Below are 27,385 nucleotides of genomic sequence, written 5' to 3'. Positions count from 1 at the left end.
GCCAGCAGTTTTGCAATTGGGTGCTGTGTTGGACTGTGTTGGGTTGGTTTGAATATTTGATTGATTTTGGGTGGGGACTGATGCATGCCTCCACCAACACATTAGCAACCAGTCACCGCTGATGCAATGTCACCGGGCAATCAAGCAGGTGTGTGTGTGTGTGTGTGTGTGTGTGTGTGTGTGTGTGTGTGTGTGTGTGTGTGTGTGTGTGTGTGTGTGTGTGTGTGTGTGTGTTAGTTATCTACCCACCCAGAAAGATCAAGGCCAATTGTCTCAGGCTTCGGCTGCTGATGACAGGCAGCAAAACTGGAGATTCAAACCAAAATCTTTTTTTTTTTTTTTTTTTTTCTGATGGATTTACAAGCTATAACAAACCATAATATATATGTGTCTGCAGTTTTTGGAAGGCATACACAAACTCACAAAGCTACTTTGCTGTCAGTGGTTGGCAAATGTTTCAGCTGAGGCAGCTTTTTTAGGTTGCAGTGAATGAGGCAGACACTTCGGCAAAGAGTGTAAGAGAAAAGGGAGCCACTGGTGGAGATAAAACCCAATTCATTTCCTGTCCACCCCCTACCCCTCCACCCCCCTCCAAAAACTCATTAGAACTTGAATTCCGGGGTGTTAATTTGATAGCTGGCTGTGAGCCTGCTCATCTTTTCCCTGTAAATGGTCTTGAATATGTGTGTGTGTGTGTGTGTGTGTGTGTGTGTGTGTGTGTGGGAATAAATGTGCACATTTGTGTATTGGAGAGAGAGATTACTGAGAGGGGATGGGGTTTGTCCTCAGTGGGGCACTGGAGGTTTGACCCACCCCCTCAGGCTTTTACTGTACCATCTGTATGGAGAGACTAGATTTAGTATAGGCACACTCCCCACACACACGCCATGCGACACCACTGTTCTATACTACCACTATAGTACTGCTGTGTGGTAATCTTAGTCTTAGTCCCTGTCTTTTAAACTGGCCATTGTTTTTTGTTTTTTTGTTTTTTTTGCCATAGTAGAATATCAAGATTGTGTTTGAAGTTAGAATTCAGCTATCAGCTATGTTGAAAACCCTATTACACACTCGGATAGTATGAATGTGTGCAGGTGTGTTGGTGTGTGTAGTTTGTGCCAGAAGGGGGAGCAGTGTGAGATGAGGCTGTTTCCCATATGAGGAGTTCTCAACTTTTAGCATCTTTAGCCACCTTACTTGCCTTTAAATGGTCTAGTAGACCTCCTGATTTAATGTTTAATGTGCTGTCCTATAAATCTGTCTACGTTTTAGAACACTTCTGTAAAACATTCATTGAACATATTTGGAAAATGAAAATATTAGCTGGAATAATACACAGAAACGGCTCATTATGGGCAAGTATCACACATTAATGGTTTTAAGTGGATGGGTTGCTGTTCTGCCACTTCTTTAGATCCAGTCTGAAGGTGTTATGCTGTGGTCATAGTGCACATTGGGCTGGATTGTCTGTGCTTTCTTAAACTCAGTACACCCCCTGCTGGTGGATTACCATAAAGAACTAATATCAGTTTACAGCTGATAGGCTGGCGTGTCTCGATCAGAGGTATATACAGTGGACTATGCAGATGCTTAATTGGTTGCTGTGGCTTTGTGGTTTCTGTAATCTGCCAGTTTAAGCAGGTGACCTTAAAAAAGGTGTGTGTGTCATGGATTGTGGTGTGTGTTTCTGAAAACCCCCTTAGTTTCTCGCTCTCTCTCTCTCTCCCTTTGCCTAGGGTCTCAGGCGGGGAGCTGTTTGACCGTATTGTGGAGAAGGGATTCTACACAGAGAAAGATGCCAGCACGCTCATCAGACAAGTCCTGGATGCGGTGAACTACCTTCACAGCATGGGCATTGTACATAGAGATCTGAAGGTGAAAGAGATGGAAAACACACACTTACACATTTATTCATGCTCTATGGGTCACAAGTCACAAGCCCAGATCTTCACATTACTTCTTTGAGAGGACTGATTTGCTTGATTTTGATTCTGACTGTGTGTGTATGTGTGTGTATGTGTATGTGTGGTCTCTCCCTTTTCAGCCAGAGAATCTTCTTTATTTTAACCCTCAAGATGGCTCCAAGATCATGATCAGTGACTTCGGCCTTTCGAAGATGGAGGGCACTGGTGATGTTATGTCCACTGCCTGTGGCACACCAGGATATGTGGGTAAGATCATAATATAATATATTTATATAATGCACTATAATATAATCCAGGCTTTAAGATGGGTAGAGAAATGAACTAACTAAAAGAAACTAATCCCGTCCTAATAGGGCTAAATTCATCTTGTTTTTTCCAAGTCCTTGGTCATGTAAAGCATAATCCATAGGGTTGTATCATTAAAAAGACAGAATTGTTTCTCTGTAAGCTTTGATCAAAGTGTAATGACTCCTGTTTGGCTACACCATGATTTCCAGTCTGTACATCCATCTTCACTCCTAAAATACAGTGCATCATGTTATGCATGCAGATTCACATTGACTTTGAGTATTTCTTTGTAAGATTTCTACTTTACATGGATATTATTGAAATTGATTGCATTTAATTCTAGTCATTTACATGCTTAGTAGGTGATAGGTAATTTTCCCTCTGTACATGTGTAGATTATCAAAGATTCACATTTCATTTATTACATTAAAACATCCAACCAGATTACCGTCAGTATAAAATGTGGCAGGAACAATGCCAGTTTGGACCAGTACTAGTCATTTGTTTCAAGTGACCGCTTTACACATCACCACACACCACCAAAAAAGAAAACCTATTATATGCTTAAATGTAAATACTTCTAACATTTTGTTCAGTATTTTTTGTGCTACATACTTTTCCTAGTGAGATTTTTGAATGGATAGTTTAATTTACTTGCAGTTTCTCTGTACACTCTTTTTGACCGCTATCACTACACAATCAGGGTATATTGAGTCCACTGCAAATGTCAAAGTATACAGATTGTTGGAGAGATAAACAGGCCCGTTGTTTTCTGCATTTGTTAAGGGATCGATAACAACCTCTAGTAGATAATTATGAGCAATCTGATTGCTGTATTTTGGAACAACATCATATCACTTTACAAACCTCAATGTAGATATTTAATTCTGATCATTTTTAAGATTTTAATTCTAATCGTTTCACCTTGATGCTTCTCTTTCGTGTTTGTAAGTGATCCATATCGGACAACAACCCACATATGTAAATTTAACTTCTTAATAAATCTTAAAAAGAGAACATTTACTCGTTATGATGTGCTGTTAGTCGAGTAGGTGATGAGACCAGAGGCATTTGTTTTTACAGCAAGATAATAAGAAACACTAAGTAAACTAATGCTCCCACACAGCCAACACTGGAGGATGATGATGGTGATATGGGCATGCGAAAACACATGAATTCTGATCTGACTGTTCTCATTAAGGCTGCATGGCCTCAAATGGACCAAATATAAAGAGTTCTGTATTAATAAGGTCAGATTTTTGAGTTTGCACATGTCTGGGAAATAGATCAATGTGACATTACACTCTCAGAAATAAAAATAAAAAGTGTTTCAAAAGTTTTTGAGTGATTATGTTGAAGAACCATCTTTGGATTCATTCATTTAAAGATTCCTCACACTCACATGTATTTTTTCTTAGTTCCTTATGGAGTCCACAAGTGGTTCTTCTATGAAATCACTCAAAGAACTATTTGAAGCAATTTTTCTCACGGTCTGACCTTAGACCTGACCGTAGACCTGTATGTTTCTACCTGAATAGATACGCTAACGTTTTTCTTTTCTAATTACTTCCCTATTGATGCATTCTGCTCACTGTTGAATACTGTAATGCTTACATGCATGCAGATGTGCACAGCTCTCTGTGTGGGTGTGTGTAGCAGCTGAATAAAACAGCTCATCTGTGTGCATCCTGTATCTGGCCCTGGAGCTCTTCCTTATCACACAGTGACAGAGCCACCCTGCAGTCGTCTGCTTTACCCTTCAGATTACAGCAGCCAGACTGCTCTGGCCCAGCATGGCCAGACATGGCATGGCATGCCAAAGCCATGCTATTCTCCTTCTCATACATTTTTTTTTATCAGTCTCGAGTACCGCCTACAATTTGAAATTCCATAGAAAAACTCTGGCACAAAGAATATAAACTATAAAATAGTTTTTTTTTGCCTGATTTACTGCCGTTAATCATGCTTTCATGCTTAATTTAGCCCTGATAGTTGTAGTTAACAAGCTCTGAAAAGGTTTGTATCATGTATTTAAAAAAAAAAAAAAACTGTCTGAACAGACAGAATTCCTTTGGGTAGGTGGAAACACTGTAAACACATTCAAATACTCCCCAAAACAACCACACCGAGACCCTTGAGAAGATCTGGTCTTGATCCACCTCAACTATCAGGTCTCCTGCACATTTTTTAGCTAAACCGCTCCCATAGCCAGGTGTTAACCTGGTATAATGCCATCCCTGCTGTTTCTCCATGTTAAACTGCATGCAAATCTGCACAAATCCAGGACACCGGACCTTATTCCTGTATTTACTCTTTTGCTCACGCCCCAAAGAGGTCTGACCAATAAGTGGGGAGAACGGTCTCTCCAATGTCATGATGAATTTTGGTGTGCTTGAATTTTTCCCTATGTGAACACTAACCAAACCAAGTAGAAATGCTTTAAAAAGTTTACACACTCTTGATTCAGACCAGATTCAGATTCATACTACTGATTCAGACCAGAACAGACTGACATTTGTGGCATTCAGCAGACGCTCTTGTCTAGAGAGATTATTTAATCATGGAGCAGAGATACAGAAGTGTAGTGTCAGGAATCTTATGGGTCTATTATTGCAGTCTTACCTAGGCAAGAAACATATCTGGCGGAACCAACTGAATGCCTACAGTGCCACGAATCACAAGTAAAATGTTTTAATGATTGTTATGGGAGTATGTAATCTGTGACTGTACATTGAGTGAAAAGGCCCTGAAAGCTTAAGTTTAACTTTTTGGTGAGGAGCCTCAAAACTTTGGTTAGTCCTAGACTAGTCCTAGGTGAAACATTTTGTTAACCTCTGATCAGTGGTGATCATGGGATTGCATGCTATTCTGTATACACTTGGTGACAATCCTGGCAATCGACGTTATTAGTTATAGATAGATTGATAGATTGATAGATTGATAGATTGATAGATTGATAGATAGATTGATAGATAGATAGATAGATAGATAGATAGATAGATAGATACTTTATATATCACTTTATTTATCCCACAGGAAAAGTCAGTTTTTACAGCAGCAAAATCAAACAAGAGAGCAGCATAATAAAGGCACATTATAGTAGTAAGAAGTGGCAAATAGGAAACAGTAAACCTGACTATAAATACAGCTATATTAATAAATACAGCTATAATATACATAATATAACCCAATACCAAAATACTTTTTTCAATACCAAAAGCTTTGCAACGGAAGATGTATAACGACATTCAAAAAGATGTACATGCATATGTGTGTGTGTGTTATGCCATTGTGATTTCTGGCATAATTGCAGCTGACATTGTGCTTGGGTTTCCTTCGGGACTTTTAATGGCTGTCTGCTGGCTGTGGTGAAATCCATTAACCAGCAGACAGACAAGGATGTGTGTGTATGTCACTAAATGGTGCAAAGATCAATGTTTTAGTAAGTGCTACAAACAAGCCTGTCCTGTTAAAGACATTAGTGTGATAATTGCAGTTAAGCTGTGTGTGTGTGTGTGTGTGTGTGTGCGCGCGCGCGCAAGTGGGAGAGGGAGACAGTGAAAGGGAAGGAGAGAAAGAGATGTGTAGGGGGCAGTGTTTGCTGTCCATGGTTCATGTGATGGAATGCCATGCTGCATAAAAATTATAGCACTACACAGGCATTGTGTGCGTGTGCGTGTGCGTGTGTGTGTGTGTGTGTGTTTGTCTGTATGCTAAATTGTCTGGCATGTCTTCTCTTTGTCTTTAAATGGTAACAGGCTCACACACTCTCTCACTCACTGCTCTGTATTATGGATTTGATTTGACTGCTGTCAACATCTCTTACTATCTAAACTCTGCCCTTGAAAAGATATAAAGACACCCCCTCCTTTCTGTTTCTCTCTCCGCTCTCTCTGTGTGTATGTGTCTCGGCCACTGGCACACCTCTTATGGAGAGATTGTAAACGTGATGTTAAATTGCTGCAGTCTATAAATAGGTCGTCTGGGAATAGACCCTCATTCAGCATTCCTTGTTCAGTCTGAAAATGTGAGCAGGTTATGACGGCCAGATTAAAAATAGATTCAATTGAGTTCATGCCGTCATGCAGTTAACTGAAATAATCGGTGTTAATACCGAAATTGTCAGGCCCAAAATTGTCCAGGTGACCTCTAGTATCAAATCCAGCAAAATGGCTCCAACTGCAAGGACAAAGGTTAAAGTTAGGCAGGTCTTGTGATACTGAGAGTATTAACAATAATTGTTTCCCCCTTCATTACAGAAACAGCCCCTACACTTGTGGGACCTTTTTGTCGCCCTTTTCTGCAGGGACTTATTACCCCAAAGATCTACCTTTACTCTATCCACAAACCTCCATAATCATATACAGCCAAAAGTATGTGGACATCTGACATGTCTCCCATGTGAGCTTCTTGGACATCCCGTGCTAAAACTTTGGGCACCAACATGGGTGCCCCTTTGCGAATAGAACACCCTCCACTCTCCTGGGAAAGCTTTCCAAAAGACTTTGGAGTGTGTTTGTGGGAATCAGTGCCCATTCAGTCAAAAGAGCATGTGTAGGGTCAGGCAATGATGTTGTTTGAGAAGGTCTGGCTCGCAACTGACATTACAGTTCATTTTAAAAATCTTTTTGGACGTTGCATTGTGCAGAGGGGCACAGACATACCGGAACAAGAAAGTGCATTCCGTACACTGTTCCCACAAAGCTGGAAGTATATCATTGCATACATAGTCTTTGTATGCTGTATTTTTTAAAATACCTCTCACTGGAACTAAAAGGCTGAGCGGAAACCCTGAAAAACGACTCCAGACCGGCTTTATCCCTCCTCCAGCAATCCGGTAGGCAGCATTCACCTGGCATTCGCCAAACCCAGATTGGTCTATCTGACTGCCAGTAATTGAGGTATGATTCATCACTCCAGAGAACACATTTCTACAGCACCAGAGTCCAATGCCAGGATGCTTACACCACTTCAGCCAATGCTCAGCATTGTACATAGTGCCCTTAGGCTTGTGTGCAGTTGCCCAGGCATGGAAACTCATTTCATGAAGGTCCAGGGAGTCCTTGTCCTGATTTTGCTGCCACAGACGTGTAGTGATGTAGTGAGTGTGCAGTGAAGTAAGTGTGTCACCCTTCAGGACTTGTTGCTTCTAGATGCTTCCATTTCACAAGAATAGCACTTACAGGTGACTGTGGCAGATCTAGCAGGGCAGAAATTTGGCAAAGGAGGCATGAAAGAAGTCTTCAGTTAACTAGCCAATACAATTCCAGTGAACAATTTAATGATAGTGTCACACAGCTCTAGGGCCCTTTCTCTTTGTCTCTAGGAGTTCAATGTGTTCTCCCTGTGCCCGCTCTGGTGTGTACTCCCGCCTCTGAAAAAACAGGCACTGTATGGGAATTGACTCTGGGTGTGAGCATGTAAGTGAATGCAAATGGACTGGTGCCCTGCCCCGGGGGTATTCCTGCCTTGCACCCCACCCCCTTTTCAACTGGCCCCCAAAAAGATTCCAGGATGGATAAATTGTTGGAATACAGTTATTTATCATTCATTAAATGTTGGCTAAAATTGGCAAAAATGTTAGCCAATAGAAAAGTAGGTTTGGCCCCATCAGTTGATAAAAAAGCACTAATAATGAAACATAATTCAGCGAGGGACACCTTGACCTGGGGGCTTCTTCCTCTAGGTTACTTTATATTAGATATGGGTCATAGATATGCCTAAGCATGGTCTAAGTATGCCCCCCCCCATATACTGTATTAAAACAAGTATGTCTCTGTGTGTTCAGTTTTTTCAGTGCTTTGCACACCTAAGGAAGTTGCTTTTCTTCTTTTGGTTCTGATGACAGCATGTCTTTCATTTGGAGAGCCTTTTTCCAAATGGCTTTCATAAGCAGCAGCGTGCCCAAGCACACAATCACACTCTCTCCTCCAAACACAATAGCCCAGTCTGGGATTAGATAGGGCTTTGAAGCATAGAATAGAGGGCTTTGTGGAGTGAGTGAAAGCTTGTTTCCTGATGGGAGGAAGAAAAAGGAGGAGAGAGAGGCAGAAAATAGAGAGAACTGTCAGATGACTTTAGAATGCCTTGAGAGTCCAGTCAGCTCTCCACCGCTTGTGGAGAGGCTGTGTGATTGACATTCGCACGGGTGTGGGTGGCTGACCGAGTATGGGTGTTTTCGTTAGCATTTATGCATATCTGGCTCCTGAGCACTATGTATGGATGTGGGGCTTCACCTCAGTCCAGTTTTTAATAGTGCCAGCAGGACATACAGCAGCATGCAAAAGTTTGGATACTCAGAATTATTGTTAAAGCAAATAGTTAGAAGTGATCTCCAGAAAGCATAAAGTTCAAGATGAGACATTATTTTTAACATTGTAAGCTATATTTATCTAGCTTAGAAGATCTAAAAAGCAAGGTAGCAACTTGCAGAAGTTATGACACCTCAAGAGATTTGAGCTCTCAGCAGACCTTACCTAGCTTGTTAGGGCTATGGCTATTCAGACCTCATTAAGAAAAGCCAGGGGATGCAAATTTAAGTCTCTGGCTCCTTACATTCAGCAGATACAGGCTTCTCTAAGTAGCATGTTTGTGGTGTAATAAAAAAAAAAAGACAGATAATAGGAAGGTCAAGTTGAGGTCTGGAAGACCAAGAAAACTTTCCAAAAAGGTCGGAGGGTTGCTAGTAGAAAACTAATCATAACCGCTGCTTGACTACAAAAGGGAAAGATTTAGCAGACTCTGGAGTGGTGGTGCACTGTTCTACTGTGCAGCAACAACTGCACATACATGAATTTCATGGAAGATCCTTCAGATGAAAACCTTTCCTATGTCTTCACCCCAAAATTCAGCATCTGTTTCATTTATTAAGGAACATCTAAACAAGCCCAATGAATGGAAAAACACTGGATGACTGGACTGATGAAGTTAAAATAGCACTTTTTGACTGCAATGAAAGGGTGCAAATTTTCATGAAAAGGACACCTTTCCAACTGTTAAGGACAGGGATGGATTGATTATGCTTTGGGCTTGTGTTACAGCCAGTGGCATTTGATTTTACTTATAGAAGGGTTCAGTTAAAAACCAGCAAATTCTGGAAACATGAATCACATCAAATAAAAAAAAAAGTTAAAGATGCCTTCTGCAGCTGGATAATGATCCTAAACACATGCTGATCACTGATAGCAATCAAGGGCGGTGCAGGATACTACATAAAGCCTTCAGACTAACTTGGACACTGTGGAACTCAAAGCACCAGCTGCAGGAGCCCATGAATTACTGTGCAGAGCTGTCCTGTGGAGCAACCAAAAAGGGCTGCTTATCTAGTGTTGAAACCTCATAACTTGACGTGGTTCCTTGGAGTACAGCGCTGGCTTTGATGAGTGTCTACAGCTGTGCGCTAGCTCTATAGTTCCATCTAGCAGTGTGCATACATTTTTCAAAAGCATATGAAGTAATCTGCAATCATGTGTGCTCTTATTATTATTTAGAAGTAATTTTTACATCAATGTTGTGTGTTTATTCAACAAATAGTTTCAACATTTGTGGTTTTCATTGGAAATCCCTATATTTAATACTGCTGGGACCTCCTTTACTGGCAAAAACCTGAAAAAAACAAAAAACAGAAATGTTTCTATGGATATCGGTCCAAAGAATACAGGCGCTTGTCACTATAATTTATTCTAACAAACCATGTTCCTCTCTTTAAAGTAAAACTCTGGTTAGTAAAATATTGGGAAATATAACATAGTGAAAAATCTTGTGGAATGACTGAGTGAATTCTTGTTGCTGTATCATGGTTTTGTAGACTTACTTGTGCTCTTTCCTCTTCTCCTCAGCTCCTGAAGTGCTTGCTCAAAAACCATACAGTAAAGCTGTTGACTGCTGGTCAATTGGAGTCATTGCCTACATCTTGTGAGTACTGGCTATTTCTCTTCCTTTCCTCAGACTTGTATGTAGTGTCATGTAAACCCTAAAACCGAAGCACTCAGCACTGCTCCTGGAAATTCACCACCTTGAGAACATTGAGTTCCCTCTGTATCTTAACACCTCTGACTTGAAGTATTTGGCTAGCTGGGTCAGGTGAGTAAGCGTAGGTTTATGTCTAAACATTTGAGGTTTGGTGGGTTTCCAGAAGTGAGCACTGAGCCCTGAACATTACTATTCTTAGAAACACTCTATAATCTCTCCAGATCAGTTACAGATGTTGTTGTACACATGTGGCCCAATTTCCTTATATGGTTATTTATATTTTGGTACCGTTTTAGTGTTTGTGTCTGTCTCTTTAAAACAGGGATTTAGCAACCCCTGTCAGAATAAATTTGTGCGTGTGCATGTGTGCGTATGTGTGTGTGTTTCACAGTTGTCTGATAGCAGGATAAAGAATCATTTCATATCAGATCACACTTTTGTTTCATCATCATTTTCCTGCTACTGTCTGTCTGTGTTTGCTTCCCATTTATAGCACTGTTCCAGAAAGCTGAGTGCCTCCAGGCTTTTGTTTATTTGGTTTCATTTAGAATTGCAGCGTTATCCGTGCATTTGACCTGTGTGTGTGTGTTTACTCTTTAAAAAAAAAAAAGAAATAAATGTAGCTTTTTTGTTGAAAAAGGTTGCTTTGGTCACTGAGGTTCAAGATCAGAGATCACCCTTTTTGGCCATTGCACGGCAGTGCAACAGAATTTATCCTCTGCGTTTTTACCCGTCTGTGGCAGTGAACATACACACACACACACCATGATTTTGGGCAGTGAGCACACACCCGCAGCAGTGGGCAGCCAAATGTGTGGGTTAAGTTTACGTGAACTGTTATTTCAGATTATCTGCTGAGGTTCAGCACCGTGGCTGGGTGGCTATGATGTGTGACAAATCATTCCAGCAACGCATGTATATGATAAGTTGGACTAGTCAACGACGAAGAATGCAGGAAGAGCAAGGTTATTTACTTGCACACCCTGACCAGTAGCTCAGACTTCCAGTAATAACAGAGAGTGCAAAAGAGCAGCTCCACAAACAGACGCTTTTCCAAGCGTTTCATTTGTTTGACTTGTGTGCAATCGTTCAACTGATCTTTCGTAAGGGAGCCACTACAGCAGTTTTGTTCATGTTTGAAGTCAAGTCATTCCATCTGTGTTAGCTTTAGCTTAGTTAGCGGGATAACAATGTGCTCACCACAATTCAATCCAATTCAAGTCAGCTAGGCTTAGATACGTTAGCTATGAGGCTAAACACCACAGCACAGACCATGCTCCAGCTAACTTGAGATCAAGTCAAACATGTTTAGAAGATAAAGATGTGTGCTTGTGCGATATGATACATGTCACAACACTGGGGTTATGATGTGTATATATTTATCAATATATGAATAATTATTGTTGTCTGCAGCTACAAAAAAAAAAGCGTAGGATAAAAATACACAATCAAATGCAAAAGAACACAATAAAAAAAAACTGTTTTTCTTTCACTTTTTTATGCAGTTAAAACGGTGAGATCTGAAGACAGAGTACAACACTGCTATCTTGTGGTCTGTGTTTAAACACTTCACAAAATGAACCACAGTCTTTACATGTAATCTATGTAAAGACTAGGGAAGCACGATACTATTTTTCACCTCCGGTGCTGATGCGAATTCTAAATTTTCTGCCGATATGTCGTACTGATAACGATACAAACTGTGACCTAAATACTGGATAGATTGGCTATGAATCCTGATATTTATAGTGTTCCACTTTATATAGGTTGTACTTTTTTATATCTTGTTCATATAATAAGCTTGAAAGAACAGCATTTACTGCGTCGATTAACTGCACATTTGGAAAGTTTCAGAGCTGTGAAAATTTGTAATTGCCACAAATCTTTGGGTTTTTGTTGGGGGGGGGCTGTAAACAAGTTGAAACACTACATGGAAAAAGTGCTGATGTAAAAGTTCCATTAAAAGTATGTTTAATGGAAATAACAATTTATGACTTAAAAAAAAAAGTAGAGCGTCAAAAAAGCTTCATGGTATTGATGCTTTCTATTACTGATACTGTGTGTAAGTGCTAGTATCGGCGTCAATAAAGTGTCTGTATGGTGCAACACTAGTAAAGACTATGCACAAACTTGTCAGTGTCTTTCAGTATAACCCTGTCCAACTCTCTTCTCTTCAAGTCTGTCAATCGAAATGTCAATCCATCATAAGTACAATCATGCATGAACACAAGTTAGTTAGCAGCCCCCTTGGCTGTGTGTGTGTACGCGTGTGTGTACGCGTGTGTGTGCGCACTAGGTTGTTCTTTCTATCCCCAGACAGCTCAGATAAAACATTCTACATGGGTCTCTTTTATCCAGTGTTTGTGAAGCTACTTGAGCATTTTCTCAGCAAACTGGTGAATCAGCTGTCACTGGGTTAAGTGTTGGAGACAGGCTTTCTCTCCTCCCCCCTGTTCTGACTCATGCAGAGCTTTATGAGCTCAGTGTTCTCGCTGCACAGCATTCTCTTTCCTAGAAGATCATGTCTTCAAAAGTTTGGTTTGAACATTTTTAAATCGTTTTATTGCAGAAAATGTTTAAAATGACTCCAGTCTAGTATTTGGACTGTGCAGTGTCCGGTAGATGGATCGAAGTTGACTGAGAAAGCTGCAGAACATTTGAGAATGAAGTTGTAATGACATTAATATCCAGAACATTATATGGGTTCCCATTATATGGGAAACATATAAGTCTTAAAGCTGTTAAGTAGACAAGAGTGATCAAAAGTATGACTATAAATAAAGTATTATTCTGTATTATTTATCATTTAACATACTGATGTTTTTAAGAAATCTGAAAAGGATATGATGTAAGGATTTATTCAGTCTGATTTGTTACTCAGCTTTTATAATAGTATAAATGCTAAAAAAAAAAAACACCTAGTCATGGCACTACCATGCAGCATTAAGCATATACATGCCCCCAGAATTGAACTGTGGAGCCTTCAGAGCTCTTGTGGACTCCATGACTCAAATGGTGAGATCTATTGTGGATTAGATGGAGGTCGAGCTTCCATGAACTGCTTTAGTGCCCATGACTCTGTTGCCGGTTCACCGGTTGTTCTTTCTTAGACCACTTTTAGTAGGTACTGACCCCTGCATACCAAAAAAAAAAAAAAAAAACTCAAGACCTACCTGATATTTTGGAGATGTTATAACAGAGTTGTCAAGCTATCACAATTTTGCCATTGTCACCTGATCCAGATCCTGATCACCCCGGTATTTAACACATTTTAGTTTCACTACACTCACACTACACTGTTTTGACTTTAAGCATTCAGTCTGTTTCAGTAGCCTTTCAATCTGCTGCGTAATATATCCCACCCCTTGACAGATGCTACTGTAGATGAAGTCAATGTCACTTTACCTTTCAGGGGGTGCTAATGGTATGGCTGATCAGTGTAAAGGAGGTGTTGTAGAATAAAAGGACATAATTCATTTAGTATTCAGTGGATTATTTAATAGGAAAGTAAGGGAAAGTGGACATTTCTGGCAAAATTGATTTGAAACTTTTGAACAGCAGTGTCTCTGCTCTGTGTGGGTTTGTGTTTAGGGGGCTTGTTTGCGCTGTGTTTGTCAGAACACTTAGATATTGCTGCGTAAAACTGCATGGTGCCAGCGTTTCTCCCTGTTACCAGTGTCTCACAATCGAGCCCCAGCCAGTCTGGCTTGCCCCCGAAGCCCGATCTCACGGCTGATTGGCCTCCTCTCAGGTGTAAAGATTGCATTGGCACCCAGGCACAACCAGCGCTAATTCTCTGCGTAGCTAACCTGACGTTAAGAACGGAAAACACAAAGCTAATCGGCCCGAAATCAGGCAGAAAATTACCAGCTTTCTCCTCCCCTACACCACCGTTGGCATGCGTACCCACGGGGAAAGGCATTTTAACGACTTTGATGATTAGGAAAGGGGGCAGGGGGGCAAAAAAACACATTCCACAAAATGTATTTTTGAAATCTATTCTGGCTCTTTGCTCAGGCTTAATCAGTTTAATCAGCTGTCTTCTTTCCCAGCGGGCTATGGCCGCCACAGCTACTTAGAGGAGTGTTTATTTTGGATCCTATATATTTACAGTGCAATGCCCTCCATATGAATTGACTGTGGAATTAGCATGACACGCAGTGGCGCTCAGTAGAGTCTTAGAGTTTCTTCTTCCCTTTTAAAGGTGCCAAAAAATAGTCTGCTTCTTGTTGTATAACTAGCAAGCATGTGACTTTGGTTAGGGCGCAAAATGCTCAGATGTGATTTTACAAGCTTGTTTACAGCCCTGTTATTTTCTCTCAGAATGAAACGCCCTGAATTTCTTTCTAAAGGCTTGTGAGGGAAAAATGATCTATGCTATTATTGGCTGGTTTACAGCACTACTACTGCTAGTAAGCTAAAAAGATTGCACCTGGCTAGCTTTTAGTCTTGCCCACACTGCCATGGATTTGGCTTTCTTGAGTAGTCAACTGAGCTAGTTCGGTGATTTGGGGGCATTAGTGGAGGGGCCGGCCCAAGCCTTTATGGGGCCCTAAGCAGATTTGCGATACTTATCGTCTTATTCAAGACGATACTTGAATAAGAACGGCTCGCCTAGCAACCCATATTCCTGTAACTAGCAAAGTCTAGTGATGTGCTGCTGTCTAGCATCAACATGAGATTGTGCGGTATTCATCAGATTTTGATGTCTGGGGGCATAAATACAACCAGCCAGACTGTTGCATCACAGTTTAGAGGTTTTGGAATTGTCCTGTTTCACAGCTCTGTTTTGGTTATGCCATTTATTCTTTTCAGTAAAGAGATTACAGTGTTTGAGGTTCACGGGTTGTCCCTTTCATTTACTGAACTCTCTGAAAATACAGTTTGACATTCTTGACTTGGCCCACAGATTTGAAATGTCGCTCTGGCATCATTTCAGATATAATCGATTTTGTTTGAGGTTTAAATATGTGTAGCATTGTTCTTCATCGCACTTGCCCTCAGTACAGGAGCCTCCCACTGTGGCAGATGTCTAGAGCACTTGACTGAAGTATATGAAGATAACCTTGTGTTGCATTGCTGTGATGCACCTTGGGAACGTTCTCGCGAATGACAGAAGAGATTTCTTCTAAAGCGTTCATATACTGTAGATAATGGCATATGAGAAAATATGAGAATCTGAAAAGCTGGATAGGTTTGTGTGTGAGATAAGCTGGTGCAACACCATGAAACTGGCTGGAGAATTGTTCAGCGCTCCCTCTTGATAGATGTTGGCAATATAAACTCATTCAAATGCACAAAAGCAGAGCAAATTGCTAGCCATCAGAGATGAGCTACGAGAGCAAAGTATTGCTTGATTATATAATTTGTCTTTTTAGTTTTTGCCTCCAACACATTTAGTAGTAAAGAAGACTAATCTCTTCACTCGTTCTCTGTTTCAGGTTGTGTGGCTATCCCCCGTTCTATGATGAAAATGACTCCAAACTGTTTGAGCAGATCCTGAAAGCTGACTATGAGTTTGATGCACCTTACTGGGATGATATCTCTGATTCAGGTAATTTGTGTGTGCTTGTGGTGTTTTTGGTTTTTGTTACAGTGATGTAGCACGAGGGAGTAACCTTGGCTGGACTTTGGCGTGCCTCACACCACTGGGATCTATTGAGATGAACTAGGTCATAATGGTATCGATTTAGTCTATAAATAGCTGGCAAATCTGCAGCTCATTCAGACCCTCGTACACACAACCAAACCTAAGCACAAACATACACTCTGAGTTAGCATGAGTAACCATGTGGTCTGCCAGTAAGAGTGGAAAAATGTAAGCAGGGTTTTTACAGGAAAGTGCCTGACCACTCACCCTGGCATTTAACACACTTTAGCTTCAGGCTCTGGGGTTTCACTACACTCACACCTGTTTTGAGTTTAAGCATTCAGTCTGTTTCAGTAGCGTTTAAATTTTTCTCCTATTTTACCCATGAAACAGAGCTGGTTTTGGAACTGTCATGGTAAAGCCATGATCTAAACCAAATCTTTTGCAAATGAAACAGGCAAAGGTAATATTAAATCCAAGTTTAAGTCTTTCATGAGTGCATGAACAGTGTTAATCGTTCTTAATGTATCCATAAATTACTGTTTCCGCATGGTTTAGTTAACTAAGGAGCTAATGAACCACCCTTTGGTGGCAGTTTTGTAGCGGCTGAGGTGTGAAATAAAGCGTCACGCTCTCAAGGTTGTGGATTGTTTGTGTTTGGTTTTCTCCAGCTAAGGACTTTATCAGCAGTTTGATGGAGAAGGATCCTGCTAAACGCTATACTTGTGAGCAAGCTCTTCGCCATCCATGGTGAGTCCTATTCTTATTATAAGCTCCTGCCCTGGGCATGCAGGTGAACGTTTGTGATCGTTCTATGTTCTAGTTATGCCCATTCTCAACGCCTCTGACTCGCCTTTCTTAAGATTCTAATCTTTGCCAAACTCACCAGATCATTCTTTTCTCCTTTAACCCATGTGTGAAGAAACATTAGTCCGGTGCTAACCAGTCTGTCATGACACAGTCCAGCTGTGCTATCAACACTTCATCTGGCGTGTTAGCGTGGCGTCTGTCACATTAGAACAGTGCTGTGTTTGTGTTGCGATCACTTAGCAAGTATGCGTTAGTCACAAGTAGCTGATTGAGGACTGTCTAGTCATTACTACATCGTGATTTTCCTCCCCACAGCTAACCCATTTGAACACAGTGTGTCTGATTTTCCATTAGGTGTTCAAAAATGTAATTGTCAATTAGCATGTCCTCTAGAGACTCACTTAAAGAGAGACTTAAGTGAGTCTTTGGCACAGGAAGAAGAGAACACAGATGGGTGGATGGAGGTGTGGAAAGAGGGAGGAAAGGCATAGTAGGCATGGTATCTGCCTGATACTGAATTGATCTCTGGAACACCCACTTGTTAGTTCAACTAGCCACTGGGTGGCCATCTTTGGTGGCCATCTTTGTTTACTTTTTGGTCGAACTTCCAGTGCTGCAGCTGATTACCTCCACAGCCGGTGTCACAGTAACCGTAAGAAGAGGAGAGTTTCGCTTGAACAATAGCATTGCGAATAACTGACATCCATCGCACCCTGAAGAAGAGGACGTCTATTAAAGTTAAAAGCGCAAAATTTAAATCCATAGGTCTGCTCTTACCATTTTATGGAGGGAGAACCAATAACAGAACATTCTTACCCAGAGAATGACACAGTTGTGAAGCTCTGATGATGCAGATGCATCGGGGTGCTTGTGAGGTTCTTGGCTACCTAGGTTAGCTCTTAGGTGAATGTGCTAACTGGGTATGGTTTCCCACAGCAGTTTATTTTTTTTGTGTTGTGTTGGAAAGCTAGTTAGCTATACTCTAAATAGCTCTAATTAGCATTGAACAGCCTGTTGGAATGTTTATGAACAGTGTCCACTGCAGTAGTCTATTTCAAACCTTCAATTTGAATATAATACGTCCATAAACTGTTTGATGAGAAATGGCCAAAACAATTTTACACCGAAGCAAAAGAAGCAAACTCTTGAAAAAGGGCGTGGCAGAATAAGGAGGGGGGGTAGTCATATGGTCTGTGGACATATGGATTAGCTACTATCTCCCTGACCAAGTTATGTATTTGCATTTCTTCTCATCCTGGGATCATCTTGAACCATTTTGTGCATGCTACTAATACTGTTTGCGTTTCAGGATTGCTGGAGACACTGCCCTCTGCAAGAACATCCACGAGTCTGTCAGTCGTCAAATGCGTAAAAACTTTGCGAAAAGCAAATGGAGGGTAAGGCTGATTTATGAAAAGATATCAAGGTCATCAGTTTCAAGAAATGACTAACCAAAATCTAATTTACACAATTGTTTCACTTATAAAAATGATTGGGGGTGTATGCTGCCTCTTTAGTTTTGCACACTAGATGATACATTAGAAGTCTATGTAGAGACGTAGCTACAGTAACCACTTAGCTCCAACATTAGACACAAAACATTTCTTAGTCAATCAGTTTTGTTTAGTGTAAGAGGGGAAAAATGTCAATGTGACTCTTTGATAAACCGTTCTATGACATAATATTGTCTCTCTCCGTCCCATACTCACCAATGTTCTCCCCTTTTGCTTGTGTGCGACAGCAAGCCTTCAATGCCACGGCAGTGGTGAGGCACATGAGGAGGCTGCAGCTTGGCAGCAGCATGGGTAGCAGTATGGATGCGGGTCACGCAGGCGGCGCCCAGAGCCGAGGGCAGGCAGCAAAGCTGACAGCAACTCCATCACCAAGCCAAACCCAAACCCCAACCCCTACCGCAGCATCAGTCGTCAGCCAAACGCAGAAACCTGCTCAGAGCCAGAATCAGTATCACATTAACAATATGTCCACAGAGTCTTCACCTATACCACGCAAAGACTGTAAGTGAGAGGTTTCACATTCACGTAAACGTTGTTTTTATGTCCAGTGTAAAAAATGAGTTTCTAAATGTTTTTAAGTTTGTAAAAGCAAAATCTCATTCGCAAGAATGGATATAAAACCTCACATGCTTATAAGACTTTGTGAGAGCATCATTGTGAGAATAGACTATGTTGAAGTAGTAGATGGAATCTCTATGTAGAGCAGCAAATGCTTAGTTTGTAGAATTCTAGTCAGATTTTGCATGCATCTTAGGAGTGACTGGGCTACTTAGATGGGTCATCGTTTGAGACATGCTAACAACAACTTTATCTTTATTGATTTGACTTGTGGCTAGACTAGTGTGTCTGAATTTTAATGGTTATTCATTCTGCGGTTTATTACTAGAGAAAGAAATAGATGCTTTAGCATAAGACGGTCTATCTCTTGGTTGTATTGATTTTTCTGTCCTCCTGGATCTATACTTGGAGATAAAACTCACTGATGGACATAAATGGACATGCCATGGTATATTTTTTTGAAGCCATGATTTAATTATTTAGTAATTTAGCAGGATTCGGCTTCAAATAGTTAACTCAGTGTTTTTCTTGTAAACCAGAACAACAAAAGTAAAAAGAAAAACCTCAGTCATTTATCTGTCTATCTATCTGTCACCTTCAGAAATATATTTACTTAGAAAATTGGTGACCTGTTCAATATATAATACTTAAATACTGAATAACAAAATACTAAACCGACATTCTAAACAACACTTTATTTACATTAGCTGATGCCTTAACAATATATACAAGGATTGTAATAGGATTGTTAAGGCTTTCGAAAAATGTTCCTTTAGATGTCTCTCTCACCTCTCTGGCCTTAGCCGAGGGTGGGCATGCAAATGAGCGAGAGATCTTTTCTCTATTATCACTCCCGCCAGTCATTTTTATGGCAGGTCACAAATACCTTTGATGCACCCTACTAATCTCCTCACTTCTCTCTACAAGATCATTTGGAAATTGTTTGTCATTTAGGCCCATGTCATTTAGATATTTCTAAAAAACTGAAATTTCCCTCCTGTCTGTAAATCTATACCTGTCCACAAAGAGACACAAACGTTTGAGCATGAGCATGCTAGCCCTGTGTGGGGCAATAGTACCTCATAGAGCCATCAAAACACCATTAAGAAGGAAGACAACAAAGAGGTTTAATCCCAAATGACATACTACTCCCTATGTAGTGTACTATCCCTGTCCACACAACAACATTGTGCCTTGCGTGGACAGGAGGCCAAAACCCAAACAAAAACCTCTGGTTTTAAAAATGTCCAGATACGTGTGGACGGAGCCTTAGACGCCTTGTGCTCTTTTGCAGGTACGGCTCCACCCCACACTTCCTGCTCCCTGGCATCCGCAGCTTCCGCCCAGGCTCCAGGAGTGGAGCCCTGCAGGCCACACCCCTCCACAGTTGCCTCGGTGAGCACTGTGCTAACTGGGACCAAGTGACGCCAGGTCCTGCGGGGAGAGAGCTGGGAGGCCACCGCCCTTTAAGCCCGCCCCTCAGCCCGCTCCCCGCCCTGCCGCCAGGACAGGCAGAGGACACACCCACCCACCAAATCGCCATAATAACCACTGAGAGACTCAACGCTGCTCGCCGCTCAAAGCACACCACAACCCGTCCTGCCGCTTGACCTCCGAGGCCACCTGGGGGAGGGAGGGGCGCAATGCATGTGGAGGCAGGGCGGCGGCCGTAGCTGGAGATTTGGACAGTGCTGAGGACGGAGCGTGTTTTGAATGTGCTACGAATCACAGCAGCCATTTTCCCCTTCAGACAGGACTCCGAAAGGACTTCAGAGGAATGTGTGAGCTTGAGTGCATCTGCCTTTAGCACTAGACAGAACCAATGTCAAACTGTTGTTGTTCTTACTCTACATCTATAGCTCTTCCTGCTTTTTCCCTTCCGTTCTATCTCTCTTTTCTCCTCACCCCTCTTGGCACTTCCTATTGGCTGTTGTATGACTTGAGAGAGAGAGAGGGTTTTTTGTTTTGGGAGTTTTTTTGGCATCTTTCTTTCTAGAGGTTTTAGTCTTTCTCTGGTTTTCAATGATTCGTCTTGCTGACCTGCAGAAGTGCTTTATAAACCACGTTAGACTGTTCTGAGCCGTTATCTGGGTCTGAGTTTAATCTGTTAGTTTGCACATGGGAGCTCCTCGGCCACTGGCTGAATAACTGTCGTCCTGCAGTGTTTGATGGAGAGTAGATTGTAAAGGGTTTCTTAACTCTCATTCGGGTCATCATAAAAGTCAGCTCATCTCCTAGAACACGCAATACATTTTCCTTCTTAAAAAAAAAAAAAAGCATGACCGTACAGTGCAAGTCACATTAGCGATTAGTCACACCCCGGCGCTGAGGTATGCCTCAAATGTGTCGTCTTTTAAAAATTCAGTATGCCGCAGGCACCCAGGCAGTGATTACTGAAAATGGTGGAACTGTTACACACTCTCTCAAACATATACTCACTGACGGAGATACACATCTACACACACATACACTCACATACACACGCACACAGATTCCTTAAAAAGCCATCGCAGCATCTCTTCAAGCCCAGTGTACGAGTTCTCAGGGAATTCCACAGCTGCACTGGGCTTTAGAATCATATCCATAGCCTCGGGACGGTCTCATCCTTAATGGCTTTAGGACAGCCGGGCCTGAGCCCTTGATAGATAATAGAACAGGGACGTCACAGTCTATGTACGCCACAGTCCACCCATCGCGTCAGTTGCATCAATTAAAGGCCCCGGTGTCAGGCCAATTATATTATTCTTATGATGATTGTACACCATTTTGCTGTGGCCAGGCGGTGAATACGTGGGCACATATCATGTAAATATGTCCAAAAAGCTACAGAGAGTGTAGTATAAGTGAATGATAGCAGACGTGTATGTAGTACATATTCAGACGGGTTTGGACTTCTAACTAAAAAGCTAAGGGCTAAGTTATGGCTTAACCACTTCCTTAGAGAAGGTTCATTAGAGACCAGTGACTTTCCGCTCTGGACAGATGTGTTATAGTTGTAGCGTCCGGGTCTCTTTGACAGTAATTGATTCCGAGCTCCTAGCCTAGCCTAGTCTAGTCTCCTGCAGCCTTTAGAACGTGTTGCTGTGGCAGGAGGAGATATTACACACAGAGAAAGACTGAAGGGTGCATCACGTTCTCCTAAGTGCCATCGGAATCTTCATGCAATTTCCCTCCATGTGTTTTACGAACGTTGTATGTGAGCCTATTCCACTACGTAGTCTCAGAACATTTCATCTGATCACTGTCGAGTACCGTTCACCAATGTTTTGAGTCGTCCTCGTTCACTGTTTAAAGGCATTGGCGCTTCTTGCCGGTTCCTGCCATGGCTACGGTACATCTGCACGTTGTCGATAGCAAATGTTCTTATTTGGTAGGACGTTACTATGCTTGTCAGACTTCAGACTTTCCTGTGTTCACAGTCAGCTCAGAGTAGACCTATAGCACCCAGTGATGACCGTTTTTCTGTGCATTACTGTTGCTGAGTGTTTTTGTGGTTTTTTTTTGTTTGTTTGTTTGTTGTTTGCTTATTAAATATACTGTCGGTTAGCCAGAGACATACATGGAACTCGTCATGTCTGCGTGTCTGTCTCAGTCTTTGTTTCTATTAAGGTATTTGTGTATAGGTGTGTATGTCTGTCGGTCTAAATGTGTAAATGTGGGGTGGTTGATGTGTAATTTATTCCCATCAGAAAGTGCAACCCTAAAGACTATGGATAAAGTATTTGGTTTAAGAAATAAATAAATAAATAATGTGGCGTTTCTTAGGAAAATCCTGACCGATTTTCTAACAGCCGCACACGCAAACACCCCTGTTTTTATGAACACAGCCCAGCTCCACCACCGCTCAGTGTGGGTGATGAGATGAGAGCATGAGATGTAGATGAGAAGTTTCTGCCTCATCTGTGTTATTATTTCTGTTGCGTTTGCTTTTATTGTGGTTTTCTTGTTATTATTATCCAGAGTTCTCACTCTGTTGGTCCAAAGGCTTTGTATATAAATTGTGTACAGTAGGCTAATCATTTTGTTGATTCTGGGAGGAGAATGTGGTGGTGGTGGTGGTGGTGGTGATGTTTTTGATTGTGATAAGGGTGTGTGTGTGTGCGCGCTCATGCATGCGTATGTATGTGTGTGCGTGTGGTCTTCTGAGACGTGCAAGTCATCCTCTGCTCTAAAATAAAACTGCCTTTTTCTGGAGTTCTGCAGTGTATCACACACACACACACTTTCATCAGATGCTAATACACACCTATTTTTTGTTTACCCACTTCTGTATGTTTTATTGTTTATTGACTGTCTAGTATTCGGTATGTGTGTCTCCCTCTTTTCCCACATTTTTATTCGCCTCTGTACGCAACCATTTTACAGCTACACGTGTGCTTAAGGTTTCAAGTGTGCGTTCTCAGATTTTAATAAAGGGTATTTTATACACTCACTGAGCACATTATTAGGAACATTATAATAATACTGCGTAAGGCCTCCTTTTGGTCTCAAAACAGCTTCATGGATGTTGGACATATTCCCTTAAGATTCTGGTCCATGCTGACATGTTTCCTGTGGACTTTTCATTGTGCGAATCTCTCCTTCTTTCAAATCCCAAAGGTGGTCCGGTGACTTGAAAACCTACTAAAGAGCACTGTCCTTCCTGTCATGTTCACGAAACCAGTTGGAGATGAGATTTGCTTTGTGATGTGGTAGTAACCATGTCTCATCATGCTGGAAGTGACCATTAGAACATCAGTAAATTGTCGGTCATAAAGGGATGCACATGGTCTGCAGCAACAGTACTCAAATAGGCTGTAGCAATCAAGCGATGATTGATTAGTATAAATTGGCCCAAAACCATGGGCCACCACCTCCAACAGCCTGGACTGTTAAAGCAGGGATTCAGAACATGGATTCAAACTTTTGGTGCCAGATTCTGACCCCAACATCTGTGTGCCTCTCCAGAAATTGAGATTTGTTAGACCAGGCTAGGTTTTTCCCGTCCAGTTGTCCAGTTTTGCTGAGCTTGTCCCCGACTGCAGCCTCAGCTTTCTATCCTTGACTGACCGAAGAGGAACCCAGCGTAGTCTTCTGCTGTTGTAGACATGTTGTGCGTTCCAAGAGGCTTTTCTACTCAATACAGTTGTACAGAGTAGTTATTGGAGTTACTGTAGACCTTCTGTCAGCTTATGCCAGTCTGGTCATTCTCAATTGACCTCTGTCACTGGATGTTTTTGGGTTTTTTTTTTCAGAGACTGTTGTGCTTAAAATCCCAGGAGATTAGCAGTTCAAAACTAGCCTGTCTGGCATCATCAATGCTCTAAATCACTCGCATCACGTTTTACCCCATCCTGATGGTGGATGTGAACATTACATGAAGCTGCTGGCCTGTGTGTTCAGGATTGAATGCATTGAACTACGGTCACATGATTGACTGATTAGCTTGCATGGAAGTGTAGGTGTACAGTACAGGTGTTCCTAATAAAGTAGTCTGTGAGTGTATAGGCAGACATGCACAAACAGCCATATGCAAACGTTTTGGTACAAATCCTCTACAGGGAACACACTCCTGCAAATTTTGAGGCACTAAATTGTTACTAAACATGGCGGGAAGCCCTGGCACTAAAAACAATAGCAGAAATGATACATATTTCATATAAATATTCAAGTTTGTTTTCTTGTTTCTTGTAGGAGGGATTTGTTCACTTATTTTCACTTAGAAAAGCATCCAAACATGTCATTTGAACAGCATTGCCCAAACATTTGCGAATGACTCTCAAATATGAATCGCTGTCTGTTACCTGTTCCTATAAAATCATGCTAATATTGGACAAGACTAAACCTTGTGCATTCCACAGTCAACATCCCAGTCCATATTTAACAGTGGGCATTTTATACTTAGTGCTTCGTTAAAATGCCCTTTTATGGAATTTGGGTCCCACCTCTTTATGTCGTCATTTTTCTACCTACTCAGGCGTCGCGTTTGCCTCTTTAAATGAAAAGCTGTGATTGACAAGTGTCTGTGCCACCCTCGAAACTGTGCAGGTTTTTTTTTCTTTATCTTTTTCCCAGACTTGTCTCTAGAATGCTGATGATTATACAAAATTACAGCATGGTATCCCTATATACAGATAAGCAGCATCTCCGATATAAATAACACGTGTATGAAATTATAACTATGGACGCATCCAGCATTTTGTTTTTTTTTTTGTTTGTTTGTTTGTTTTTTTTATAACGAAATGCCAAGCATGTTTGAAGCGCTTATAAATTCAACCTCCGAAGTGTTAGCGTATTTTGGAAAGCCCTCACTCTAGCCCTTACTATGTAACTCTATGTACGATGAAATACATGCTTTGACAATGCAGGTCTTGTGATCACCGCATCTCCATGGCAACCCTCTCCAAACTAAAGTCGCCCAGTGAAATGTGAACTATATACTCTATATGCATGTGACAAAGACGTTCCATATTTTGGAGTGGCATATGAATACTAACGTTACTGTGATGTGAAACTTCCTTCTGTTAATATGGGGCTTGTATATCCAATGCCTTTGACAATCATCTGCACATATCAGAGTTTATATAATACCATGCTGTAAAGAAATGGGGAATGAATGTTTTTTTTTTTTTTTTTTTTCCTCTAATAAATCCTGAATGACCATAAATAAAGTCTCCATGGTTTAGATGTATACATGAACCAAAGAGTGTGTAACCTCACGACCAGAGGTGGGTATTACAGTTTTGCCCAAAAGGATTAAACACATTTTCAGTATCTCTCAACACTCTCAAGTTGGCTACTTTGTCAAAACTCCACAAATCGTTCTTTCACCTAAACTATACATGCAGCTATTAGATGCTCATCTTTTACAGAGCATCAAATCAACACTGATATGACCAATTCATACCATCAGAATTTCTCATGTATGTTTTTGCTTCATGAGGCCATGTTACATATTCAAATGCATGCAAGTGTGTGGAAATCAAGGTCTCTCATTTTGGTGAAGGGTTACATACAGTACTGTATGTATATGCAACACAAATGTGACCTATTCTTCATGGTATATAGTAAACTCTGTAAGGTGTGTCACATGTGTAACGACAACGATCCTGCTCAGGCCAGGGGACCTCATGCACATTAGGTGCGATGTTCTCCTTGACAAAGCCGCAGAGGAAAAAAGACATTCATCTGGCTTTCATCTGCATGGATATCATCACAGGCCTCCCCCATTGCCTGCAGTAGTGCCACACGCTCATGGGGTCCTGTGTTCATACACTTTCCACCCCCACGGAAAAGAATTCCTCTATTGGATTTAGAAATGGGGAATATGGTGGAAGGTACAGCACAATAAAATTTTGTTGGCAAACCAGTGTAAGACCTAGTAATTAGTAATCCTCAGTGCCGTCAGGCCTAGCTGACCACTGTGCCCAGCTCTAGGCCGTGTCTCATTAGCATGTGTCTCATGGTCAGTTTGCCATTCTGCCCCTGCTGCTGGCTACACTTCCGTTTTCATTTTCACAGCTGACTGCCCAAGGACAGTGACCATGTGAGCTCCTGTAGGCATGTGACAGGCAGGGACGACTTGCACCCTTTCACACACATGCTGTATTTACAAGGCGGAATAGTGTGTGTGTGTGTGGCTTTTATGCAAGTAACGTGTTCTTCCAATTGATTCTACACAGGTGTAACATGAGCGAGACTGATTGGTAATCGGGGTGTTGCGTTTTAAGGGCAGTGTTTTTAGATGACCAGGGTGTGCTAAATGACGGAATTTGTGTTTGGTGATTTGTAGAACTGTGATGTAGAATATTTGAGCGAGAACAAATGGAATCATGTTTAGAGTTTAGTGATTTGGAATCATGTTGTAGATACATGGACTTCAGGGTTTCAGAATTGTGTGCATGGATTCATTTGTGTGTGTCTGCAATAGGAAAAAATGTAAGCCCAAACCCATACTCCTTTAACAGTGGTGTTCATTTAATAATGACTCAAACTGGGTTTAAAAAAACGAGCATGAAGTCAGAAAAAAATTAAAATGTCTGTAATTAAGAGTATTTACCATTCCCTTCTTTATTTCTTTTTTGTCAAGACACAACAACTGTCAAGAGAACGGTGAAAAGTCTGTATAGATATTAAGAAATATCTAATATAATTCACAGGTGGCATTGCATAAAATGCCCCCTCTTCTACTTCCAAACTATTGAAATGATAGAATTCTAGAAACTGATGCTAAATATATATCATTGCTTTCACACCAAAACCTTGTATCTCATGTAAAAATGTCATTTTTTCCAAACAATTTTGGAGCATTTCTTGGAGCATCCTTTCAAGACCAAATTATATTGACCATGATTCTATTTAAGCAATTAAAAGGGAAAGGCTGGTGAATACCACCCAAGGAAGGGGAATACTTTTTATAGGCACTGTATGTCATTGATTTTGAACATTACACATACAAAACATTTAAGTGCTAACAATATACAGTCACCATTCAAGTGGAAAAAATGTAAGTAATATAAAGTTAAAGTATGTTTTGAAATGGAAAAATGAAAATGGATCTTTTGATTTGCTACAATAGTGGAACCATTTAACGCTACTTAGAACCAAATATGAAAGGTTTTCCACCAATATAAAGAACCCTTAATTCTAGGAATAGAATGTATTTAAGCATCCAGTGGTCCTTTGAGTTATCATGTTTCCATCTTGGACTGTTCCTTTTACCCAATAACACCTGAATATCCTTTTTTCAA

At 41.1% G+C, this 27,385-nt stretch overlaps 1 protein-coding gene across 1 annotated transcript in view; it reads left to right on the top strand.

Moving 5' to 3' along the window:
* camk1da (calcium/calmodulin-dependent protein kinase 1Da) overlaps positions 1 to 25,493 on the top strand; it is a 77,520-nt gene extending 52,027 nt beyond the window's left edge. The window contains exons 5-12 of the mRNA XM_072672935.1: positions 1,737 to 1,875; positions 2,045 to 2,171; positions 10,052 to 10,127; positions 15,626 to 15,738; positions 16,446 to 16,524; positions 17,894 to 17,981; positions 18,326 to 18,599; positions 19,951 to 25,493. Of these exons, the coding sequence (XP_072529036.1) occupies positions 1,737 to 1,875; positions 2,045 to 2,171; positions 10,052 to 10,127; positions 15,626 to 15,738; positions 16,446 to 16,524; positions 17,894 to 17,981; positions 18,326 to 18,599; positions 19,951 to 20,081 (1,027 nt within the window). The 3' untranslated portion in view covers positions 20,082 to 25,493. The remainder of the gene's footprint in view (positions 1 to 1,736; positions 1,876 to 2,044; positions 2,172 to 10,051; positions 10,128 to 15,625; positions 15,739 to 16,445; positions 16,525 to 17,893; positions 17,982 to 18,325; positions 18,600 to 19,950) is intronic.
* Positions 25,494 to 27,385: the final 1,892 nt, after the last annotated feature.

This window comes from Salminus brasiliensis, chromosome 2, assembly GCF_030463535.1.
Source record: "Salminus brasiliensis chromosome 2, fSalBra1.hap2, whole genome shotgun sequence".
Taxonomy (NCBI): Eukaryota; Metazoa; Chordata; class Actinopteri; order Characiformes; family Bryconidae; genus Salminus; species Salminus brasiliensis.
This window is presented reverse-complemented; position numbering and strand designations above follow the sequence as displayed.